This window comes from Gymnogyps californianus, chromosome 3, assembly GCF_018139145.2.
Source record: "Gymnogyps californianus isolate 813 chromosome 3, ASM1813914v2, whole genome shotgun sequence".
Classification (NCBI taxonomy): Eukaryota; Metazoa; Chordata; class Aves; order Accipitriformes; family Cathartidae; genus Gymnogyps; species Gymnogyps californianus.
In genome coordinates, this window is record NC_059473.1 from 87,137,610 (window position 1) to 87,159,369 (window position 21,760).

Genomic DNA, 21,760 nt, shown 5'->3' on the forward strand with positions numbered 1-21,760 from the left:
TGTTACAGCACACACGTTTGGTGGTGTAGTCTGATAGTTTATGGTGACTATCCCAAGCACAATACTCAATTCAGGGACCTGGATTTAAAGCAGCTCCATCCCAAGCTCACCGCGTGTTACCTGCCTACACAGAGATTTACTCTACAGGTTGAACTAATGCTGTAATAATACCTTAGAGGCTTGAGCTGAAAATGTCATATTCCCAGAATGAAACCCTGAAGGAAAATTTAAGATTTAAATAAAGACTTGAAAGCAAGCTGCTTATATTGCATCCATTAGTCTGTTAGTTTTATTACTCTTACAGAAAGGAGGGTGTAGTCCATATTCTACTAAATGTCTGGGTTGTCTTCTGTTGGAAATTTTATTAAGAACTGTATCATAATCTTGCACTAGGGAATGACTCTAGCAGTTGATTTTGCTATTTTATGCTGTTTCCTGTTTACTTTGGACAGGAAAAGTAACTGTACTTTAACTTACATCATTTTAAGTCTGTGAGGTCGTGGTGCCCCCTAATGTCTTGAAGACTAAAGACTGGTAACTTTGTTGCTGACTTCCTCTCAAAGCTCTCTATAGGAAGAACACTGTAAATGACATTTTATTTTCTCAAATATATTGCAGCACTCAAAACTTTCTTTCAACATCCCTTTTTGGTATTGTATACACATAAGGAATAAAATAACTTTCTTTTTAAATCTTATTTTCATTTTCAACCCTGGAAAAATAATTTGTCGCAGAAGTTAGGTTCTTAATTATTTGTTGACACCAAACAAATAGGCATGAATTAAAAAATGTTGAGCTCCTAGCATTTTCTTTTGATTTTTAAGAGAGCCAGTGCATACTCAGCATTTTAAAATGTAGAAGTCTACATATGTATTAGAGAACTTAACCATAAGCAACCATAATATTAACTTTCACTTAAATCTAAAAGTATGTTTTCATTGTACCGTTTTTTAGTTTTTTTTTTTTTGCTTCTGATACTATTAGAATCTAAGTACTATTGGTGTAAAATACAACTACAGTAACAATGAAGTTAAAATATTTATTCAGATTTAGACAGTACTCGTCCCTCCCCACAAAAGCTTCATGCATGCTGAAAGTAAATCAGTCATAAAGCAACATTGTACTAGTCATCCATTTTGTTGTAAGTCAGTTTGCCATGAACATTAAAACCAATAAGCAAGGAATGAATTAATTGAATCAGTAAATTAAAAATAAAAATATATTTTGCTATGTTCCATATACGATAACTTACAAGTTTACGGCATCAAGTTTCTTTCCAGGTGAACACCTATACCATGAAGTGGAAAAATAATACTGTATGAATCATGTTTGCATACAGTTAGCTTCTTTCACAATTACTTTCACTTAAATAAATCCTGTTGTAGTCTCAGTTTAGCAAATAATCTGTTTGATCTTTGTTTTTTTAAGAAAATGTATTTACTAGATAGAGCCAGAAATGTCTGTTTCATAGAACATCCTGAGGGATGTTTTTATTTTCTTATTACATTCATTATTACTTTATGAACACATGGAAAATAATGTTACACTGAAACAGAACAGTAATAGGGTTGTTGACCTATACCAATATAGAAGAGGGCAACACCATGTGTTCTTCCTTTGGACAAAATACCTAATTTATCCACTTTGCGTAGAACAATTAAATTATCTAGCTACTTACAATATTAATAGATGACATTAAAAGTGTAAGATTAGTTATCAGAAAATATTTGGGTAAATGTTCAGTTTGTAATTAGGAAAAAGAGTTAAAGTGTGCATGGGGAGTTTGGTGTGGGGTTTTTTTTTATGGTTTTAAGTCAAGGGAGAACACAAATGCAGCTCTCCACTGCCTGAAACAACGTGGCTGAGCTGAAACCAAAGAAGTCAACATACCCATGGCACAAAGGATGAACTGCATCCTGGGAAAACGACTTCTTGATCGTCGTGTCTGCTCTGCCAGGAAAAGGATTTAAATCGGTCAGCAGAAACCAGAGTAAGGATACAGGCATCTGAATGCCTCTAGATAAAAGCGAATCGATATACAGAAATGAGGGAATGTTATATCATAGACTATTAAAACACTTGCAGTTGCTTTCTCAAAGCAATCTTTGAAACAACCACTATGGCCACCTACGTGTTCCTTGTTCAAACACAGCTATGTCGGCTTTTGAAAGTCACATGAAGACTCGAGGAAGTCGGTGCCCTCTGCTGGTGCATCGGAAAAAAGTCATCTTAACTATTAATGTCATAAAATCAAGCAGGAAAGTATGTCCGTTCGCAGAGACTGTTTGATGTCACACGCAAACATCATCCTATGCCTGCGTAAATTGTTTCAAAGTGTCTAACATGGCAAAGTCCAGTGCAAACTCTATATGCACAACACGTGACATCAGCTGTAAATAACCAAGCTCTCCAGACCAGGAGGACACCTCACCAGGGCAGCACTAGAGCAAGTTAAGAGTAAACACAGTCACTTGAAATCTGTGTTTTATCTGTGGGAGGCAATGCAGCAACACATTCTCAGACGTGAATACTCTATTACTCTGCTGGGGACTCCTGGTCTTTTGGGTGATTGAATTTTCTCCGTGTAAAATTCCCTAAGGAATACACTGAAAAATGATGACAGCAACAGGAATTATTCCCTGCTTCTATATTCCCTGTCCTATATCCCACCTCTTAATGTCTTATTTATAGCATATCCATTTTTAAAATCTAGATTAAAACCACCATTCCCATGTCACCACCAAATGATCAACAGACCACCACTCATCTTGCTCAATAGCAGCTGTGACACTGTTTTGTTAGGGGGAAAAAAACCTGCTTCGTCCGTTCTCATTCAACAACTGGCTTCAAACTGCCATCATTTTTGGTACCTGATGTGGAGCAAAATGGTACGTGGCAAACAGACCTAAGTGTCACAACTCAGGAAAAGCCCTCCAGTGTGGTGAAGGTGCTCTGCTGAATGGCTACTCACATTACGCTGGTTTGCCAGAGGGACTTCCTCAACTCTGCTCAGCCAACCCCAGGACCACCAAGAGGCTAAACTATGGATGATGCCTGGCTACGCTTATTTTGGATGTATCCTTCATTTTAACTTACATTACCTTATATTTAAAATTTCAAGTATTTTATTTGCCTTGTGCATTGCTAAATAAAAACAGATGTACATGTCCTCCCAGTTTAACTATACATGGTATACATGGTATTTTTGCTCTGTAGCTGTTAAGTTTGTTTTAAAAACAGATCAGAATCTTAAAGCTAGATGACGAGAACAGAGATTATTGCTCATTCATGATGTATTTTTGTACTATTCTTCACCTCTGCAAATGGTTTTGTTCCTAATTTTGCCATACTGCTGACGTTACTGTACGTTGCTCCTAATTTACTGAAATCAGAAACTAAGTATCTTGCAGTTGTTCTTTGCTTCTTGCACTTTCTGAACACTCCTTGCACACAAGTTTCACTTTCTTTTCTGGCTGGTCTTTGGCACCACCTGGTGTCTGACTGTTTATCCTGGTTTTGGCTGGGATAGAGTTAACTTTCTTCTTAGTAACTGGTACAGTGCTGTGTTTTGGATTTAGTGTGAGAATAATGTTGATGATAACACTCTGATGTTTTAGTTGTTGCTAAGTAGCGCTTATCCTAAGTTAAGGATTTTCAGTTTCCCGTGCTCTGCCAGCAAGCAGGTGTGCAAGAAGCTGGGAGGGAGCACAGCCAGGACAGCTGACCCGAACTAGCCAAAGGGATATTCCATACCACAGAACGTCATGCCCAGTATATAAACTGGGGGGAGTTGGCTGGGAGGGGCGGATTGCTGCTTGGGCATCAGTCAGCGGGTGGTGAGCAATTGCGTTGTGCCTCACTTGTCTTTTCTTGGGTGTTCTTTTTTTTTTTTTGTTATATTCCTTTTCATTACAATTATTACATTATTATTCTTAGTTAGTAGTATATTTTATTTTACTTTAGTTAATAAACTGTTCTTATCTCAACGCACGAGTTTTACTTTTTTTTTCCTCCTCCCCACCCCACTGGGAGGGGGGAGGAGGAAGCGGCTGCGTGGTGCTTAGTTGCTGGCTGGGGTTAAACCACAACAGTAAAGAAAACAGGGAAGTGTATTTAACAGTTAGGGAAAATAATATAAATAGTCTTTCGCTGTAGCAAGACTTTTAATTTTTGCTAGAATGAGAAGATTAATATCTGATGATGACAAAAGCCTTAGAAGACAAAAGTCAGAAACTTCTAATATAGTATGAGAACCTAATGACCCAGATATGCAAACTACTTAACTGACTACCTCAATTACTGTGAGAGGATATTCTAGGGAAGAAACTATGTCTAATAAAATCTAGAGTGATAAAATGCAGCAGGGAACATAGCCACTGTATAATGAAGTTTGTCATAAATTCTAGACAAACCAAATTATTTCCATTGTTTGGATGTGTTCACAGAATCTAAGGGCTTCCTATTGTATCTGTGCATACAACAGTGGTTAGTTCTGCAAGCTGTTGCACCTACTGACTTGCAAAGGCAGCACATCTGGCTTACGGAAAAACAGAAAGTCCAGACAGAACAGTACTGAAATGTAATATCATGGTTTAACCCCAGCTGGCAACTAAACACCACACAGCCGCTTGCTCACTCCCCCCACCCAGTGGGATGGGGGAGAGAATTGGAAAAAAGTAAAACTCGTGGGTTTGAGATAAAGACAGTTTAATAGGACAGAAAGGAAGAAAATAATGATAATGACAATAATAATAACGATAAAAGAATTAGAATATACAAAACAAGTGATGCACAATGCAGTTGCTCACCACTTGCTGACCGATAACCAGTCAGTTCCCCAGCAGCAATCTGCCCCTCCCGGCCAACTCCCCCCACTTTATATACTGGGCATAACATCGACATTGTATGGAATATTCCTTTGGCCAGTTTGGGTCAGCTGTCCTGGCTGTGTCCCCCCCCAGCTTCTTGTGCCCCTCCAGCCTTCTTGCTGGCTGGGCATGAGAAGCTGAAAAATCCTTGACTTAGTATAAACACTCCTTAGCAACAACTAAAAACATTAGCACATTATCAACATCATTCTCACACTAAATCCAAAACACACTGTACCAGCTACTAAGAAGAAAATGAACTCTATCCCAGCCGAAACCAGGACATGTAAGTAACTGGAAAATAAGCTACAAAAACAAAGTTAATCTATTGCTGTTTTTTCCTAATGCTTCACTGAAGCCACCTGTACCAGTTTTGGCTGGGACAGTTAATTTTTCTTCATAGTAGCTCATAGGGTGCTGCATTTTAGATTTGTGACCAAAACAGTGCTGATGATAACACAGGGATGTTTTAGCTAATGCTGAACAGTGCTTGAACAGCATCAAGACCTTTCTGCTTCTCGTACCACTCCACCAGTGAGTAGGCTACGGGTGCACAAGAATTTGGGAGGGGACACAGCTGGGACAGCTGACCCCAGCTGACCAGAGGATTATCCCAGACCATGTGATGTTGTGCTCAGCAATAAAAACTGGGAGAAGGAGGAGGAAGGGGGGACATTTGGAGTTATGGCATTTTTTTTCCCAAAGTAACCATTGTGAGTGATGAAGCCCTGCTTTCCTGGAAATGGCTAAACACCTGCCTGCCAATGTGAAGTAGTGGATGAATTCCTCATTTTCCTTATCTCAACCCATGAGTTTTCTCACTTTTACCCTTCTGATTCTCTCCCCCATCCCACTGCAGGGGGGAGCAAGCAAATGGCTGCATGGGGCTTAGCTGCCTACTGGAGTTAAAACATACCACCACCTTAAATATTCCTTTCATGTAGGCAAACACTGCCAGGCTACAATTGTTCAACTGTGTCCACATAAGTAGACCGCTTTAAGCCCATGGAAAATCTTCACTGGGATTCTGTATAGAAACACAGTTTTTGTTACGTGAACCTATTTGCAAGCCTAATCTTTCTGGCCATGCCTTTTTACAAAAGAAGGAGAAGGCCCAGTACAGAGGCATCTCTGCTACACTAGCAAACCTATTACATGCAGACTAGAATAGTTGCACTATTAGCTGGAGCAGGGATCCATCTATTTCCACCTCCAGTCCCGGCTATAAGGGAACATCCAGGGAAAACTGAAAGCAGGGCAAGCATGTCTGTCCAAGCCTCCAGCTATTTTCAGCTCAGGATGTTTCCCGAGCCTGACGTAGTCTGCTACTTCAGCAGCCTTCAATTACTTTCTCTTTCAAGTGCCCGCCCATTCTCCCCTGAAGCCCGTGTAAACTCTTCACAGGCGCAACAGCCTTTGCCAGCGAGTCCCGCAGCCCCGGCTCCTGTCGCACAAGTGATCCCTCCAACTACTTCCAACCGAGCTCCGGCTAGTTTATTATGACTGGCCCCACAGTCCTCACTCGGAGGAGCCCGGGCAGTTTGTGACTCCCTCTCTTCCCAGGCTACCTCCTCTCCAGGCTGAGGAGCCCTAGTTTAGGCTGCCCTCTTCGAGCGAAAAACCTTCCTCGCTTTTCACTGGGAATCTTTTCTCGCCCCAATATACCTTTTTTCGGAGACGAGAGAAGCAAACCTCACCCAACATCTCGGGCTCGTGTAGCTGCACAGCCCGGCACCGGCACAGCGAAGCGCTCTGTTTCACTCTCCCCGCCTTTCCCGCTACCCCTCAACGAGTGACGGGTCCCGCGGCCTGAGACTTACCGCGGAGCCCTTTCCCCGCTACCCTCACCCCTCCCGAAGGCCCCGGCCCAGCCCGGCGCCCTTCCCCGCCGCTCCCCGGGGCCGCCCCTGGGCCACAGGGCCAGTCAGCCACCGGCCAGGCACCCCACCCCCCCCCGGCACAGCGAGCCCCGGGGCCCGACCCGGAAGCGGAAGCGGCCGCGGCGCGGCGGTGCACTGTGGGCTAGCGGCGGCTGAGGCGGAGCTGGGTCTGAATGAAGGCGCCGCGGGCGAGGGGCCGCCGGCGCCGCTGAGCGCCCCGGGGCCGCGCCCGCCCCGCCCCGCACCCCGCGCCCCCTCCCTCCCTTCCCTCCCCTCCCCTCCGCGGGCGGGCAGCGGCGGCGGCCGCCCGGGCTCCGCCATGTCCTACAACAAGATCCCGCCGCGCTGGCTCCACTGCCCCAGGAGGGGGCAGCCCGTGGCAGGTGAGCGCCCGGCCCGGCCCGGCCCGGCCCGGCCCGGCCCGGCCTGCCCTGCCCTGTCCCGGGGCGGCTGTTTGGCGGCAGCGGGGACGGCCCCCTCCCCTCCGCTGCGCTTTCCTGCCCGCCGGTCCTCGTCCCCCACCCCCCGCTGCTCCTCAGCGCCGTGGGGCGGGCGGGGGCCTCCTTGGGGCCGCCGTGGCCCCTCGCCCTCCGGCCCCGCCGGGGCTCTTTGTCCCGGGGCCGCGGCTGTGCTGGTGCGGGGGCGCCGGGCGGCCGTTCCCCCCTGAGCTCCCTGGGCCGGTGTTTGTCCCGGAGCTGACTTCCCGTAGGGCGGTTGTTTTCCCTAAAGCCCAGCCAGCAGCAGGGTTTTGCCTTCAGCGCGGGGGCTCGCCCTCCCTTCGGCTAGTGCAACCCCTGAAACCGATTCGCCCCGGCCCCCTCGCAGGGGTACAGGCCCCCTCCTGCTCTTGGGAGCCTTAATGCTGGGTTTGCGCTTCGCACTGGTTAAGTTTAGGACTTAAACTTTTCCTGTCTGTCACGTCTGATGAGAGAGATGGCAGCCGGACGTGCAGAAGCTGCCGTACTGGAGCATACCTCAGCCCTGACGAGTCCCCTGTGCAGCCTCTTCCTTGTTTCGTTTTTTTTCCTGAAGGCTCTGATGTTTATCAGTGTTGATCTGTTACTGGGCCAACTGACAGTGACCTCTCAGTCACTGGTGTGCTCCTAAGCTGTTTAGCTGGAGGATGAGTTTTAAGTGGTGTACTCCAAAGGTTCATGTGTATTTCAGGTTTTGTCAGTGATTGCCGTCATCTTGGATGTTCTTGCCCGTAACATGCTGTCTGTCTCGATTGTTGCTAGGTATCTAGTCTTGCTGGCATCTGGTGGCAGTGAATTAGGTATCATGTAAACACACATTTTTTGATTGTGAGTTAACTACCATACTGATTTCGGATGAATGTTTCCTCTGCTGCCTGGTATGAGATAGAGTAAACAAACTTTGCTCTTTTCAGTTTTCTCAAGTTCTTCTTTCCTTTATAAGGTAAGCAATTCCAACCCCAGGTTTTTTTCCCCCAATGTTTTCTAGTTTTCACTCCTTTCATCTTCCTATCTGTGATAATTTAAAGGTATTTTTTCAAAACACAGCATTTGCTACTCACTGTGCTGTTCTAGATGGCACTGTGCCATGATTTGCTTAATAGTTACAACTCCTGCGTTTTCTATCCCACGTCATCTTCTTATGTTTTTTTGATGTCAGTTGGTTGTGGAACTGAAGACACTGATGACTGTTTACAGGTTTATTTAGAACCTGGTGAGACATCTCAGTAGGCTTAATCTTCCCATCAATATGCATTATTTGGCATTTATCAGTGTTTAATTTCAGTTGTTCATTTTGTGGGTTACTGGTTTTCCTCAAGTTCCTTGTATTTCTCTGAACTTGACTCAATTAAATAACAGCATTGTCGTATTGCTCCTCTCCATTACCTCTTTTTCTTGATCGCTGGCAAATGCATTGCTTTGTATCTAATAAGATATTTGATAGTTGTTAGCCTTTGACCATGACAAAAATAGACGATGACTCTTTAGTCTTTGTTTTTCTTCTCAGCAAGTTCTTGATCTGTAGAAGTTGTCGCTTTTGTTTGTTTGTCTGTCTTTTAAGCCATGGCTTCTCAAAAATAGCAACATAGAGTAAGCAAGAATGCAGGTCATCAGCATGTCATCTGCTGTGCCATCACTGCTTGTGTGTTTGTTTATTCAGTAACTGCAAGGTAGTTCTTTTCCATTCTGTGCAATCATGCACAAGAAGTTACTGCACAAAAAAAAGGAAAGTGCTTGGTTCATTTCTTTGGCTGCTTTATCGTAATGTATTCTTACATTAGTTCACCTGATTTTTAGTTTTTTAGTGTGTACAGCTTACCAAAAGTCATAGTACACCATCAGTCTTCTCTCCTTTTTTGCTATTTTACATTCAAAGACATCTCAGAGTTTTATCGAGAGATAATTTTTAGAATTTATTGATGTTGGTACTGTCTCCCAGATGTGTTTATTATAGTTTTTATTAGCATTTCAGATTTCTAAGCATCTGTGCATGACTTTACTCCTATCTGATAGTGTAATAGTAATAGTGTTGCTCAGCAAGGTTTGTCTGGCTTCTGTGGACTAATCACCAAGTGTTTGGTCATGACCCTCTTGTCTTATGGTTGTGGCATCTAGAATTTCTAGGTGACCTCAAATACAAGTCTAATGAGGCCTGGAGCTCTTCTGTTGGTGAAACTGGGTTCATTCAGGTTAACAGGACCCTTCATTCTGAACGAGGTGAATTGATCTACATCTCCCATTATTTTCCGGTTTACTTCTTTAAATATTGGTGGTTTTCTGCCACTTTCTGGTTTTATGGTACAGCAGTTCTTCAGAATCGCACATTTTCACATTTATTGCATTGTGGTAGCACCTCAATCACTTACTTGATGAAAAGAGCTTTCTCTGAACTCTTAGATCTGAAGTGATCAGGTTGTTTCAGCCTTACTGCCTTGGCATCGCCATCTCTGCAGGTACCTACTTTTTATAGCCACTGAAAACCCAGTCCGTTTTGGTTTTGCTATGGAAAGTGCTAGCAAGATATTGAAGAAAAGACATGAGAAGTGTCTCAGCAGTGTCTTTCAGTCTCCTTCTATTGATTCACGTTAGTTAATCCCGTTCTAGAGATACGTGCAGCATGCAGAATGGTGAGACATTATTAAAAACATCCATATTGCATGTGGTTATAGAGATAGCACCTTAAATAGAAGAGTAATGCCTCTGGTTCGGGAAGTTGCTGAGCTATAGCTTGTTGTAGTTGGGGAGAATAATCTGATGATGGATTGTCATTGTCATCATTTTACGCTCTTTCTTAGGCATCTGTTATTGTCCTGTTTTGGTGATGAGATACTGGGTGAAATGGATGCTTTGACCCAGCATAGTTTTTCTTGAAACAGAAGACTGTTACTTTTTAGAGTGGTGTTTTTGGCGGTTTTGTTTTGTTTTTTTTTTTTTTTTAAATTGTGGATTTTACTATTTCATTTTGTTCAAATTTCCCTTTCTTAGCCTTGGTCACTTTACACAGTCTAGCCTTCCTAGTCAATGCTCAGTCTGAACATACCATGGTCATACATAGTTAGTGGCTACTGTCACATATTGAGTTGATAGCTTCATGTCACAGAAAATTAGACTAAATTAAGGGTAGCTTTTTCACTGGTATGCTCTAGAATTCAAATTTTAAGATAAAAAATGTGCCAAAATTAGAGCATGTATACGTAGGAAATTTGATGTCTTACGTTGTTCACTTTGATTTCTCTCAGATTTATCCACTTGATGTCTATGCTGTGACATACTGAGCTCTTATTTTTAGAATTTTTACCTATTTCTCAACCTAAAGAAATACCATCTGTTATACAGGTAACTAATTTGGAAAATGGTTTTTAATATCCACTTTCCAAAACTGTTTGACAAATTTGAACTTAATTGTGGAAGTAGATAATCATCAAGTGTCAAAGTTCCAGAAACTTTTTGAAGTTAATTTGAAAATTCAATTGAGGAGTTACAATTATTATTATAATTTAGTTTAGATACACTAATGACTTGGGATGCTTTGATATCCATGTAAAATATCACCCTGTTACTGTCAGATCACCTAGTTCAACATAAAGAATCGATTATTTAATCTTCAAATGCTTATGCATGGAGACTTAAGTTGAGTTGCAGTCAGTTTTTACTACAGGACTTCTTTACCATAAGATGTAGGGCAAAACTGTAGCAGAGATTGTAGCTACTGCCTCATTTATGCTCATCCATATTACTCAGAGAGGTTAGAAGTCTTTCTTAGAATTAAAGCTTAGGTTTTCTGTAGCTTAATGACACTCGCCTGAGAGGGGCTTATATGCACACAGGAAGGAGGATTTTCAAGCTTCTGTACAAAGACCAAATAGCAAATTTGCCAGGTAGGGAATTTGGTTTTCTGTTACAAGAGGAACACAGTATGAGATCGTATTCAAGATCTTTAATACATGTGTAGCAGTCACAATTTAGAAAAAAACAAGAATGTAAACTAGGAAGATAGTGCTTACTGCATAGGAATAATGTGAAATTATATTGCAGACAAATGTAATTTATTAAAAAACAAAACAAAAAACCCCCAAAGGAAAAAACCAACCAAAAAACCAGAGCCATTGTTTTCATAATCTGATTACAAAATTTTCTGAAATCAGAACCAAATTACAGGAGTTCACTGCTCTCTTCTAACCTTGGCAGGCAGCTTGTTTGCTGCCATATAAGCTCTGTTTCTCAATGATACCGCCAAACTGAAATTTGTAGAAGTTGGGCACCTAAATACTTCCAAAGATCTGGGTTTGATCTTTGGAAGTGATAGTAGATGGGCTCTATTAAAATAGTCATCATTTCCACAGCTGTGTAAAGGTGTTCAAATGCTGCAGGGGCTGCTGACTAGACTACTTTGTCTGTCTTTTCCTGGTGATGAACAGGAATGTATTATGGTTGCTCAGAAGGAAATCAGAGTGAAAATCAGACACTAAATCAAGGTCTGCTACTGAGAAGAGAATGAGCATATTTGTTCTCTGTTTTAGATGATGGAGAACAGAATAGTCTTCAGTGCGATTGTACAGTGTCTAATCAGATGCTACAGGAAACAATCTTAACCTCCAGGCACTGCTTTCCAACTCTATTCTCTTTTCCTAGCGTCTCGTAAAGGATGGTAGTTTTCTTACGTATCCATTGACTCTTTTGTCAGTGCAGCTCTGCTTCTTAATTGAATGTCTTGGCTAAAAAAAGTTTAGTTACATTCTTCATGTTCTATAATGGGTGAGTGGATGTATTAGGATGGGAGTGGCAAGTGGCAAAGTTAAAAAACTTTCAGTCATGCTTGGTGTTTTGCAAAACTTAAGGTGATGATAGATTTTTGCATTAGAATCATCCAAAATTAGGATTTGCATAATCAGTCTGTACAGAGGAAGATTACAAGTTAATGTGGAAGGGTTAATAGTGAGTGAGAGAGGCTGAATGATAGTGTTGAAGTTGACAAGGAACACAAAGAAGCAAGAAAATTGAAGTAGATAGATCAAGAAATGAGGAAATGGAGAGGAAGTCGCCAACCCAACAGCAGTGACCAGGGAGGAGGATGTATAACTGGTGGAATGAAAAGGCAAAGAGAGGGAAAGTGAAGTTAGGAGTTTTTCTAACAGTCAAATAAGTTGAAGTTGAAGTGACTATAAATTTATCACCGTTTAATGTGTATGTTGACTATATGACTGAATAACTTCCCTCTTAGCTGTAAAGTTTGGAATGGTCTCCGACAAGTGTAACAGTGAGGGTGTTTCTCATGCTGCTGATTAACATCAAACCTGAGCTAACAAGTTGTGTAAAGCTTCTCAGTTTCCATAACTATGTCTTCTGTGGTTTATAATGTCTCTTTCCTAGAAGTTAAATGCTTATTTGAGACTATCTAAGACGTTTTGATAGAATTTAAGGCTACAGAGAACTCTATGAACTTTAGTTTATTGTATAGAGAAACCTCTCAGCAGCATTCGTTTAGTAAAAATAGTATGCATTTTTCTGCTTTTACAAAGATTAGTGAGCTTCTCTCTCAAAATTTGGTTTCTAGCTGAATACAATGGGTGTTTTAGTGTCTTTTCATTCCATGTGGTTTTGTTTTACTGAAAACAAGAGGATTTTGTTTCTTTTATTATGAGGAAATGTTCTGTCTTGATGAGAAAGCAGTATTTTCATGAGTAATTTAGAAGAATTTTTTAGAATTAGTGCTGGCTATGCTGATTCACTTGAGAATCTGAAACTGAACATTTAAATACTGCATAAAGACTAGTGGATGGTGGCTGTTACTCTACATTACACAGCTGAACAGATGCATCAGTTTAAGGAATAGTATAGAGAGGCGTTACGTTTTTCCTTAGTTCAAAATATCGCGTGGGTATTTGTGTTTCTAAATAAGAAAAGCTTTTTAAAAGTTACTGAAGTTAAAAAAAAAAAATCATATATAGACTGAACTGTCTTTTTTTTTTTTCCCTCTAGGAAATAGGTAGGTTAACTGCTATTAGAAGCATTTTAGAAATGTAATTTGACAATATCAGGATCTAGCAGCACTTTTTTTTCCTGGAAGATTTGTGTCTGGTGCTCCAATTTGGAGTTCTTCCTGCATTAAAAAAATATTTCTGCTGCTCTTCTGTGCCATACAATTATATGGTTGCATTTCCTTTGATTTTAGAAGGGCTGTCTTTTTAACAGCATGGAAACAGTTTTATTTAAAAAAAAAAAAAAAGGCGAGGAAAGTTCTGGGGCAATAATTCTTTTGTGTTTTCTTGGGACAGGGTTTATTTGATCAGTCTTGGGATACAATTCATTTAAATATTTTCTTAGCTATTTAGAAATGCTGAGGTTCTCCCAGTTTTACTCCCTGCCTATATCATTAACCTTAGTGTGGCTGGGCAGATATGCCAGGTCTCTTTCTTACTATCAATTTGCATTCATTTTCCACAACTAACTGCGGTGCAGGGTCCCGGGTGCGCATGGGAGGAGGTGTGCTGCTTCCCAGGCAGATGTGACGGCAGTGACCTGGGCTCTAAGTTCTTTTCTGTTTGGAAGCACAGGAAGAGCTGTTGGGTCAGTACATGCTGCTCAAATACCTGTTCCTGCTGCGCTTGGAGGGAAAGGCATGCCTGTAGCTTGCTGGGGTTCAGAAAGAAAGAGCGAGAGATCTCTAATGAGATTATTTCAGATATTCTGTGGTGGATGTGATGGATGAAAAATAAGATCACTATTAAAAAAAATGTGGGGTTTCTAGGGAGTGATGGATGTAGTCCAGTAAGTACTAGTTCCGGTCAAGTTTTTGTTGTGGTTTTGTAACTTTCCTGATGTCTGAATCACACGTAGGTGTTGTGTTCAGATGGAAGGTTGAACACTGCCGCAGAACTCTTCCAACAAGCCTTAAGGAACATGTTATAAAGATCTGTAGTGCATAGATATTCTGGGCCAAATGCAATTTTTTTGCAGTGATCTTTACCGTGTTTTATGTTTGCAGGTAATCAAAGCTGATGTTTACATGGTTGGGTAACAGTGTCATTTAAAATGCTATTTTCATGTTTTTAACTGTACCAAGTTTAAATTTTCTCTATTCTGTTACGCGCTGTAGCTCCGCAGCTTAAATCACACTAAAAGCTAGCTAAAAATGTTAAATTACGTTGTTTTAGATGAGCTAGCCTGTATTTCTTTTAAGCTTCTAAACTTATTTATGAATTCTGGAAACTCATAACTAAAAAATATTCCAGTTCAACTGTTACTGATACTTTTCCTGTGATTATTTTTCATTGAAGGTGAACCTCTAAATCTGCTCAGCATGTTGCTTTGAAATCGCTAAGTTGTAAGTGCACATATACATGAGTATACATAAAATACTGCAAAATTTGATTATCTTTCATAGGGAAGTTTTTACCATTGAAGACAATGTTAGGACCAAGATATGATGAACAGGTTGCTGAAGAAAATCGTTTTCACCCGAGTATGTTATCCAACTACTTAAAGAGTCTGAAGGTAAAGTTAAATTTTCTAGTAATTGAAACATTACTTTCATTATTAATGTTTATTCAAATGTTGCTTTTCAGATTTAAGAAAAAAAGTGGTTGATGGCTTCCTTTGGGACATATGTAGAGAAAATTTTTTTTTTTGTTTACATTTTCAGTTTTTCTCTGCAACTCTTAAATTTCCAAAAGTACTTTCTTATAGGCAAGAATTGTGCAAAATCCTCCAGCTCATTCACTGTATTAGCAGCAAGAATATCATTCTTCTCAGTTATTACTGTTGCATCTTGGAGAGATGTCATTGTCAAAATTCAGATAGTCTGAGTTTGTAATTTTACAAATGACTCCTGCGTATGGATATGTTAAGTTGCAATTTCGCTTATAGGAGTGAAAGCATTTAAAAGTGAAAGGAGAATTTCATAGAATTGTTCTGTATTTTCAATGCATAATTTTCTTCTTTTGATGCATAGAATGCTTTATGGTATCTAACCAGTCATACTCAAGTATAGAAGAAAACAGTTTATGGATTTTATCCAGTGACTTCTTAGTGAAAAAAAATGCATAAATAGAAAAAAATTTTAGGAGTGTGGATTGGGACCCAGGAAGGTGGGTGGATGCCTTTATCACTGGTTTACACAATTGTGCTTCTGGCTTATTTCTTCATTCTCTGTTTTGCCCATTTCTGTCTCTCTACTCCAACTTGCATGTTGTTCTGCGCTATAGCACAACTTTGACAATAAAGGTGGGGAACAGGAGCTTTCCAGCCTTTCATGTAGGTCTGTGAAGCGTTGTGCCCAGCCCAGTGCATCTGGAGATGTGGGAAATGGGATTTTGAACCTACAAGGCAAAGAAAGGCCTACAACCTAATTCTTTTAATCTGTTTATTAAACTGTTATATAGAAGGTTAGCACCATTTTTTTTTGACTGTGTGTTTTATAAAACTAATCACGCTAGTGACATTTTTTCTGTGTTTTTTTTTGTTTTCTTTCTTTTGCTGTTGATCCGGGTTAAATTAATTCTGAACTTGTTAAACAATATCAGAGCTTAAACATCAGAAGAATCAGCTGACTAAAATATGGGAATCTTCATTTTATGAATCTTATTTAGGCTTAGGTATGAAGTAGATGGTGAGCTACTCGGCGTAGTAGTGAAAGAAGTACCTGTGGGCTAATGTGATAAGAAGGTACTATCAGTGAGGCATATGTGCCTCTTCTCGGGTGCTTGAACTGGTAGGATTTTTCTTGTTGGAATTCTTGATGTATGCATCTAAATTCTACTTGAGTTCCTCTTATGTGTTATGTTGTTTTTGACTCTGACCGGCTTTAATGGACATACCTAGAAATTTTCCAAAACCAGACTTGTTCATGTTTTGAAGTAATTTAAAATTCTGCATATATTTTGAAGTTGTAGAGAACTTCAGAGACTTACTCAGAATTTCTGACTATTTGCTTGTTAGTGATTTGTCACCAAAAAAGAAATCATGATGAGCCTTCGTGGCCTTTCCACTAGGCACATCACTCAGTTCTATAGCAATACTACAAATTCGTAGTATCGTGAGTGACATCAGATGATTAGAATCTGACAGTACAATTACTAGCATGAGGATCCCCACTTATATTTTGGTAATTTTGGTTAACAAGCAGAACATGTAATTTCTCTCAAACTCCCTGTTCTCATCAAATCTATTATATTGTCTTGAACCCTGGTATTGTTGCTAAATGTTTGCTATTTGAAAACATATGATTTTTTATTTGCCGAGATATGCAGTGGGTTACTGGAGTGCTATATGTGTAGAACAGCAGTTTGCCAACAATCTGGCAATGAGATGAATGTGCAATTGAGGAGACCTTGAAAAGTGGATTTTCCCAAAGCAAAAGTAGCTCACGGTGCATGGTTCTCATCATTTTACTGCGGTGTGTTTTACTGTTAATACTTTGCAGAATGAATCACTTCTGAAACCTGGTTGTTACTTAAGTCCATATAATTTATGTCCATATAATTTATAAGAGACTTCAGCAGAAACTTTTACATCTGGATTTTGGTAATAGTGAGATATTGCTGCTACCACAGATTTTTGAAGGTACCAGTTCAGCATTTAAGACAACGTCTGTCTGGGAGGAACTTTCTCTAACAAGCTTCCTGTGCAGTTCCTTTTTCTCATGGAGCTGGTTGCTGAAAATCTGAATGTTAGAAACTGATTTGATAAGGGATAGCAACCCCGTTTTTCTTCTGATTGCCAATATTGACATAGTATCTTAATGGTCTCATAAAAAAAATTTGCAGGACCAGTTGGTGACAATGTGAATAGTTTTGGGTTTTTTTTATTTATTTCTTGAGTAGGTAGGTTAGTACTGTTTATGCTTTATAAAAGGTAGTTTTATTTCTGTTATGAAGAGCTAGGACATTAGTTAACTCAAAAGAATGTTTGGGGAATTAATATGCTCAAATTACAATATTCCTATTAGGAAAACTAGTTAGCAGTTTTCAGCCACATTATTGTTTTCACAGATAAATTCAGTCACTGATTTAAACTATTTTCCTCAAACAAGAAATGCAAGAAAAAAATCCTGGGACTGGAGAGAATTCAGTGTATTGTAGTATGCTCTCTCCCTCCTGGGGAGGATGTTTTCAAGTTCCAACATTTAATGAGAAACTTCTGGGGTCATACAAGGGGAACCTAGCTAAGCCCATTTAATTGCACAGCAGCAGAAGAGGGCATGCATAAGGCATTAATAGCTGGAGATAGCTGGAATGTGAGAAAGTGAGGAGGAGGGCTTTTATAATCGTAGGAGGACATGGAGAGCCTGGCCAAAATAAGTATGAGCAGAATGGAGGTGGTATGAAGATCTTGGTATTATTGTATGTAGAAGATGAGAATTTCAAGCTATCAATGAGCTTTCTTTTCCTTCTATCCAGTCATCTTTTACAATTAGAAGCAAGAAAAAAAACTAGTTTTGATTGTGTTTCAATGTGGTGTCTAAGATTGTAGAGTTGCAACAGTCCTTGTGAGACATAAATGTATGTTTTAGTGAGAAGTTGCTCAACAATTTAAAACTATTCTTTCTTCCAAAGCTGTGTCATTCAATGGGCGTGGTGGACTGAAAGATGTGATTCATGCAGAACATTGGCTGGAAAAACAGTTTTTTCTAGTGGGTGACTGTCTATTTTAGCTTAGATAGTCTTTCAAAAATCGGCTCCTATTAAGAACTTTCTAGGAGCAAACTTATGAGAGCATGACTGAGAGGATGACTGGTGTGATGTCAGGGTTTCAGAGCAGAGCAAAGCACCTGTGTGATGAACATATGATGAACATATAGAATCTATTCTATAGGTGAGAATTGTGGTCGGTCAGGACAAGCATAGTATAACCCCGGTTCAGTGACTGAAATGTTTCAGTTCCTGTGGTACCAGTGGTTTTTTGCATGGATTTTTGGAGCATCATAATTGTATACTTTGATATGTTATGTAATTCTCCTGCTTTTTTAAAATTTCTTTATCCTTTTCTTTTGCTTTGCACTCTCTAAGTTGTAGTGTGTTATGTGCAGCTAATCCCATAAACTGAGAGAGCAAATGTCTATGCTTTCTGCAAAGCAAGGAAACTGCTTTCAAGCCTTGTACGCTCTATATGCCATATATGCTTTTATAGCTTTGGCTAAATTATATCGGATGCCTGTTTGGTTTACTGCTCCAGGAAGTGTGTGAGGAACAGTGTCACTTCACAAGATCTTCACTTGTATATGATTGAAATGATTCGTAATAAAGGCAAAGGAATAGCAGGCCAGAAGTCCCAGAGTCTGGTAGTTCAGAATTTCCTGTCTAGCAGACACTTCGCTATATTTCATTCTCCTATTCAAATTAAATACAATATCCCAAACACTTGGTGACACTTTGGGTCTGAAGTACATTGTAGTGTTCTCCTGACTTCTACATGTCAGTCAAGAAATTGAAATCTGTAAGTGAGTATGTTCAAAAGAGTAATTTCCAAAAGTTCAGGGAAAAGCATGCGAGTATTCTTTGAGCTTAAAAGCTTTGACATAAAATTAATTTTTGTGCTTTCACGCATCTTCTCAGTGATAATTCTTTATTGTAGCAGGAGTTTGGGGAAGTTTGGAGGCTTCTGGTGGGAACACTTGAAGCTGCTGGTATTTGAGAACAGTGGGGTTGGGAATTGGCTTTTAGTTTTCAACACTAAAATGGAATTGTATCTCTCCTACTTTTGGATGGGAGGATGTGAAACTATGTTCTGCAAATCACTTACATTTCTTCTTGTAGCTTTCCTTTAACAATTTGATATATTAAACAGAGTTAGCTTTTAATCTGTCATCATGCTTTTATTAAAGGTTGTTTTCCTCATGATTCTTTTTCCCTTTGTCCAGACTGTCAGATGATACAGTATTTTTTTCAAAAGTAATTTACATTTTAGAATGTCGTCTTTCGTACTAGACTGGAACTGAATGCAGAAACCTTTACGTTAAAATTATGTTTTCATTAAATCTTAATCTTGCTTTGAAAATAACTTTTTCCCCTCTTAGCTGAGGACATCTTGGAAGCATTACACCTAACCCCATATTGTACATGAAAGAATAGGTTATCAAGCTGAGCTATGTAGAAGTTGGGGAGGAGGGTAGTTAAGGGGTCATTTATGTGGCTTCATAGTCTAGAGCGCTCTGGTGAAGACACACCTGATTCTCATATCAGTCTTTTTGCTGGCTCTAACTGCATTATTGATAGGATGCAGAACACAAAGGGAGATTCTTATGCTTTTTTTGGAGCATGGCATGTTACTGGAAGATACTCTGTGGATTCCCTCCATGGAGCAATTGCTTATGTAGAACAGTAGAAAAATATCTGAATAGTTTTCATAGAACTAGCTCATTTTAGGTGTACTTTTCTATCCTAGCATGTTGTGTTGTACAATCACGTAGAAGTACTGGTGTGGGAATATGTCATTCTCCTCTGAACAGTTATTTTGAACTGGTTTATGTCAGTGTTGTAGTGTTATGCACCTACAGTGTGTAGCACCTGGAAATTTTGTGTGGTCTTACTTGTGAATTAAGTAGTCTTTGAGATATTTGCTAAATGCTGTTGAGAATGGAGGGGGAGGAAAGTAATCATTGAATTAATTGCCTTTTGTGTACTTCCTACAAAATTAATCACTGGCTAGTATGCTGTCAGTCTGTATGTTTAGCAGCTGCATTGACACGAAATATTTGAAGTTTCAGGTGATGTAACATTGTTTTCAGGTGGACCCCTACTGAAGTAGCTTGTATTTCTGCAAAACACAGTAATAAAAGCAAATAAAGCATTCTGAATACAGTAGACAAAGTTGAAGTAAACAAGGAGAAATTCAGAACTGATTTGGCTATTACACTGCAAATGCTTAATGCTGCTGACATAATATTATGATGCTTTTTAATATCTGATAAATACAAGTATTATAAAAGTATAAAAGTATTATGAAAGTATATCATCAGAACTTTGAATACCATGGATAACTACCTCTGTAGATAAGTGGAAATTTGTCTTTCGGGTCTACTGAAAAACATATCCATGTGAAGCAGCTGTTTCTGAATGGTATTCCAGTTATAATTGGAATTTATCTTTTCTGAATTGTCTGGAAGCAGTGTTTTAATTTGTAATTCTTCCAACTGCACTGCTAAATTATTGCCAGTCTGTTGACCTTAAGGTAGATAAAACCTGATCAAAATCCTGTTTATGTGTATGTGCTGGAGTTTTAAATATATTGAAGATGCAGTGTTCTTCTGTGTTCTTGTATGCATAACATGCTTCAGTGTTAATGTATTTTTAAGTGCACTATTGATGTATCTTTAAAAAAGACAAAGCTATGGAACAAGGATTTTGGTAAACTACCACTCTTAAAATGCCTTTTAAAAAGACATCTGGTTTCATGTTGAGGATCCTACTTGAAAGCATGACATTCAGCATTTTGACCAAAAGCAATTACTTGCACTTACAAGGCAGGAAACCAGGAATACTTTCAGTACACAGGTGTGTTAGTGAGCTGGTTTTGCACAGTAATACTGGGAGGTTTATGGTTGGTGGAAATTTTGTTTGGACCAGGGATCAGTAGGATGCACTTTGCTGATGTTCTCTGTGTGTTGGATGCCACCCAGTGGAATTTCTGCTTTCCATCTTGCTTTTTAAAAACATAGTAACTTCCACAAGGCTGCTTTAAAAGACCTATTTTACCACTATAAAAACCAAACACTAAAAAAGTAAGTTCATGTACAAGGGGACACATTTGGGTAGAGTGGGCAAGGCAGCCTGAATTCAAGTACATCCTAACATCCAAGTGGTTGACACTGCCACGTTAATTACTGACAGCATCTTTGAAGATTTCAAGTTGTTTCACATTTTAGCTTTAAATAAAATGTTTCTGAGAATTTAAGGGAATTTTTGTTTTAAACTTGAAAATGTGTTCATTTGTTTTGCACTCTAATGGATGGATAAATTAAGATGAGTTATTTTTTCTGAGAGTATACTTATATGTAAGTCTCAGTAGTTAATTTTTCTTACAGTACTTCCACTGTGTCTGTGTTTAATATTGTTCCACTAAAAGCATAAGAGCACCCGATTCCACCTTATTTGTCTTTTAACATGTGAAAATAATTCTTTACCAGATACTTTCCTGCTGTTAGCAGATCTTTCTTACTTAGAAACGTTGGTGGGAACAAACTGAAGTTTTTGAATTGATGGCTAGTGCTAATTCAGACACCAGCTTTCAAAGAAACACAGATGACTGTGATGGTGGTAAAATACAGATTTTATGAACAAATGCAATATTTAAGACTTTTTAAACTTGCAACTGTAGCCTGCTATTGCTTCTAATTTGGATGTTATTAGTCATTTAGTATTTATGCACTGATATTTGAACCACATATATAAGTTTACTTTTTTTTTATTTTTTTGGTTTTTTTTTTTAGGTTAAAATGGGTTTACTGGTAGACTTGACCAACACCACTAGATTCTATGATAGGAATGATATAGAGAAAGAGGGGATTAAATATATAAAGCTGCAGTGTAAAGGGTAAGTT

General features: G+C 39.5%; 1 protein-coding gene across 2 annotated transcripts in view; it reads left to right on the forward strand.

Annotated features, from left to right (window-relative positions):
• The first annotated feature begins 7,067 nt into the window (after positions 1 to 7,067).
• RNGTT (RNA guanylyltransferase and 5'-phosphatase) overlaps positions 7,068 to 21,760 on the forward strand; it is a 200,779-nt gene continuing 186,086 nt past the window's right edge. For both annotated transcript variants that reach the window (XM_050893968.1, XM_050893969.1), the window contains exons 1-3: positions 7,068 to 7,131; positions 14,609 to 14,718; positions 21,650 to 21,753. In XM_050893968.1, the coding sequence (XP_050749925.1) occupies positions 7,068 to 7,131; positions 14,609 to 14,718; positions 21,650 to 21,753 (278 nt within the window). The remainder of the gene's footprint in view (positions 7,132 to 14,608; positions 14,719 to 21,649; positions 21,754 to 21,760) is intronic.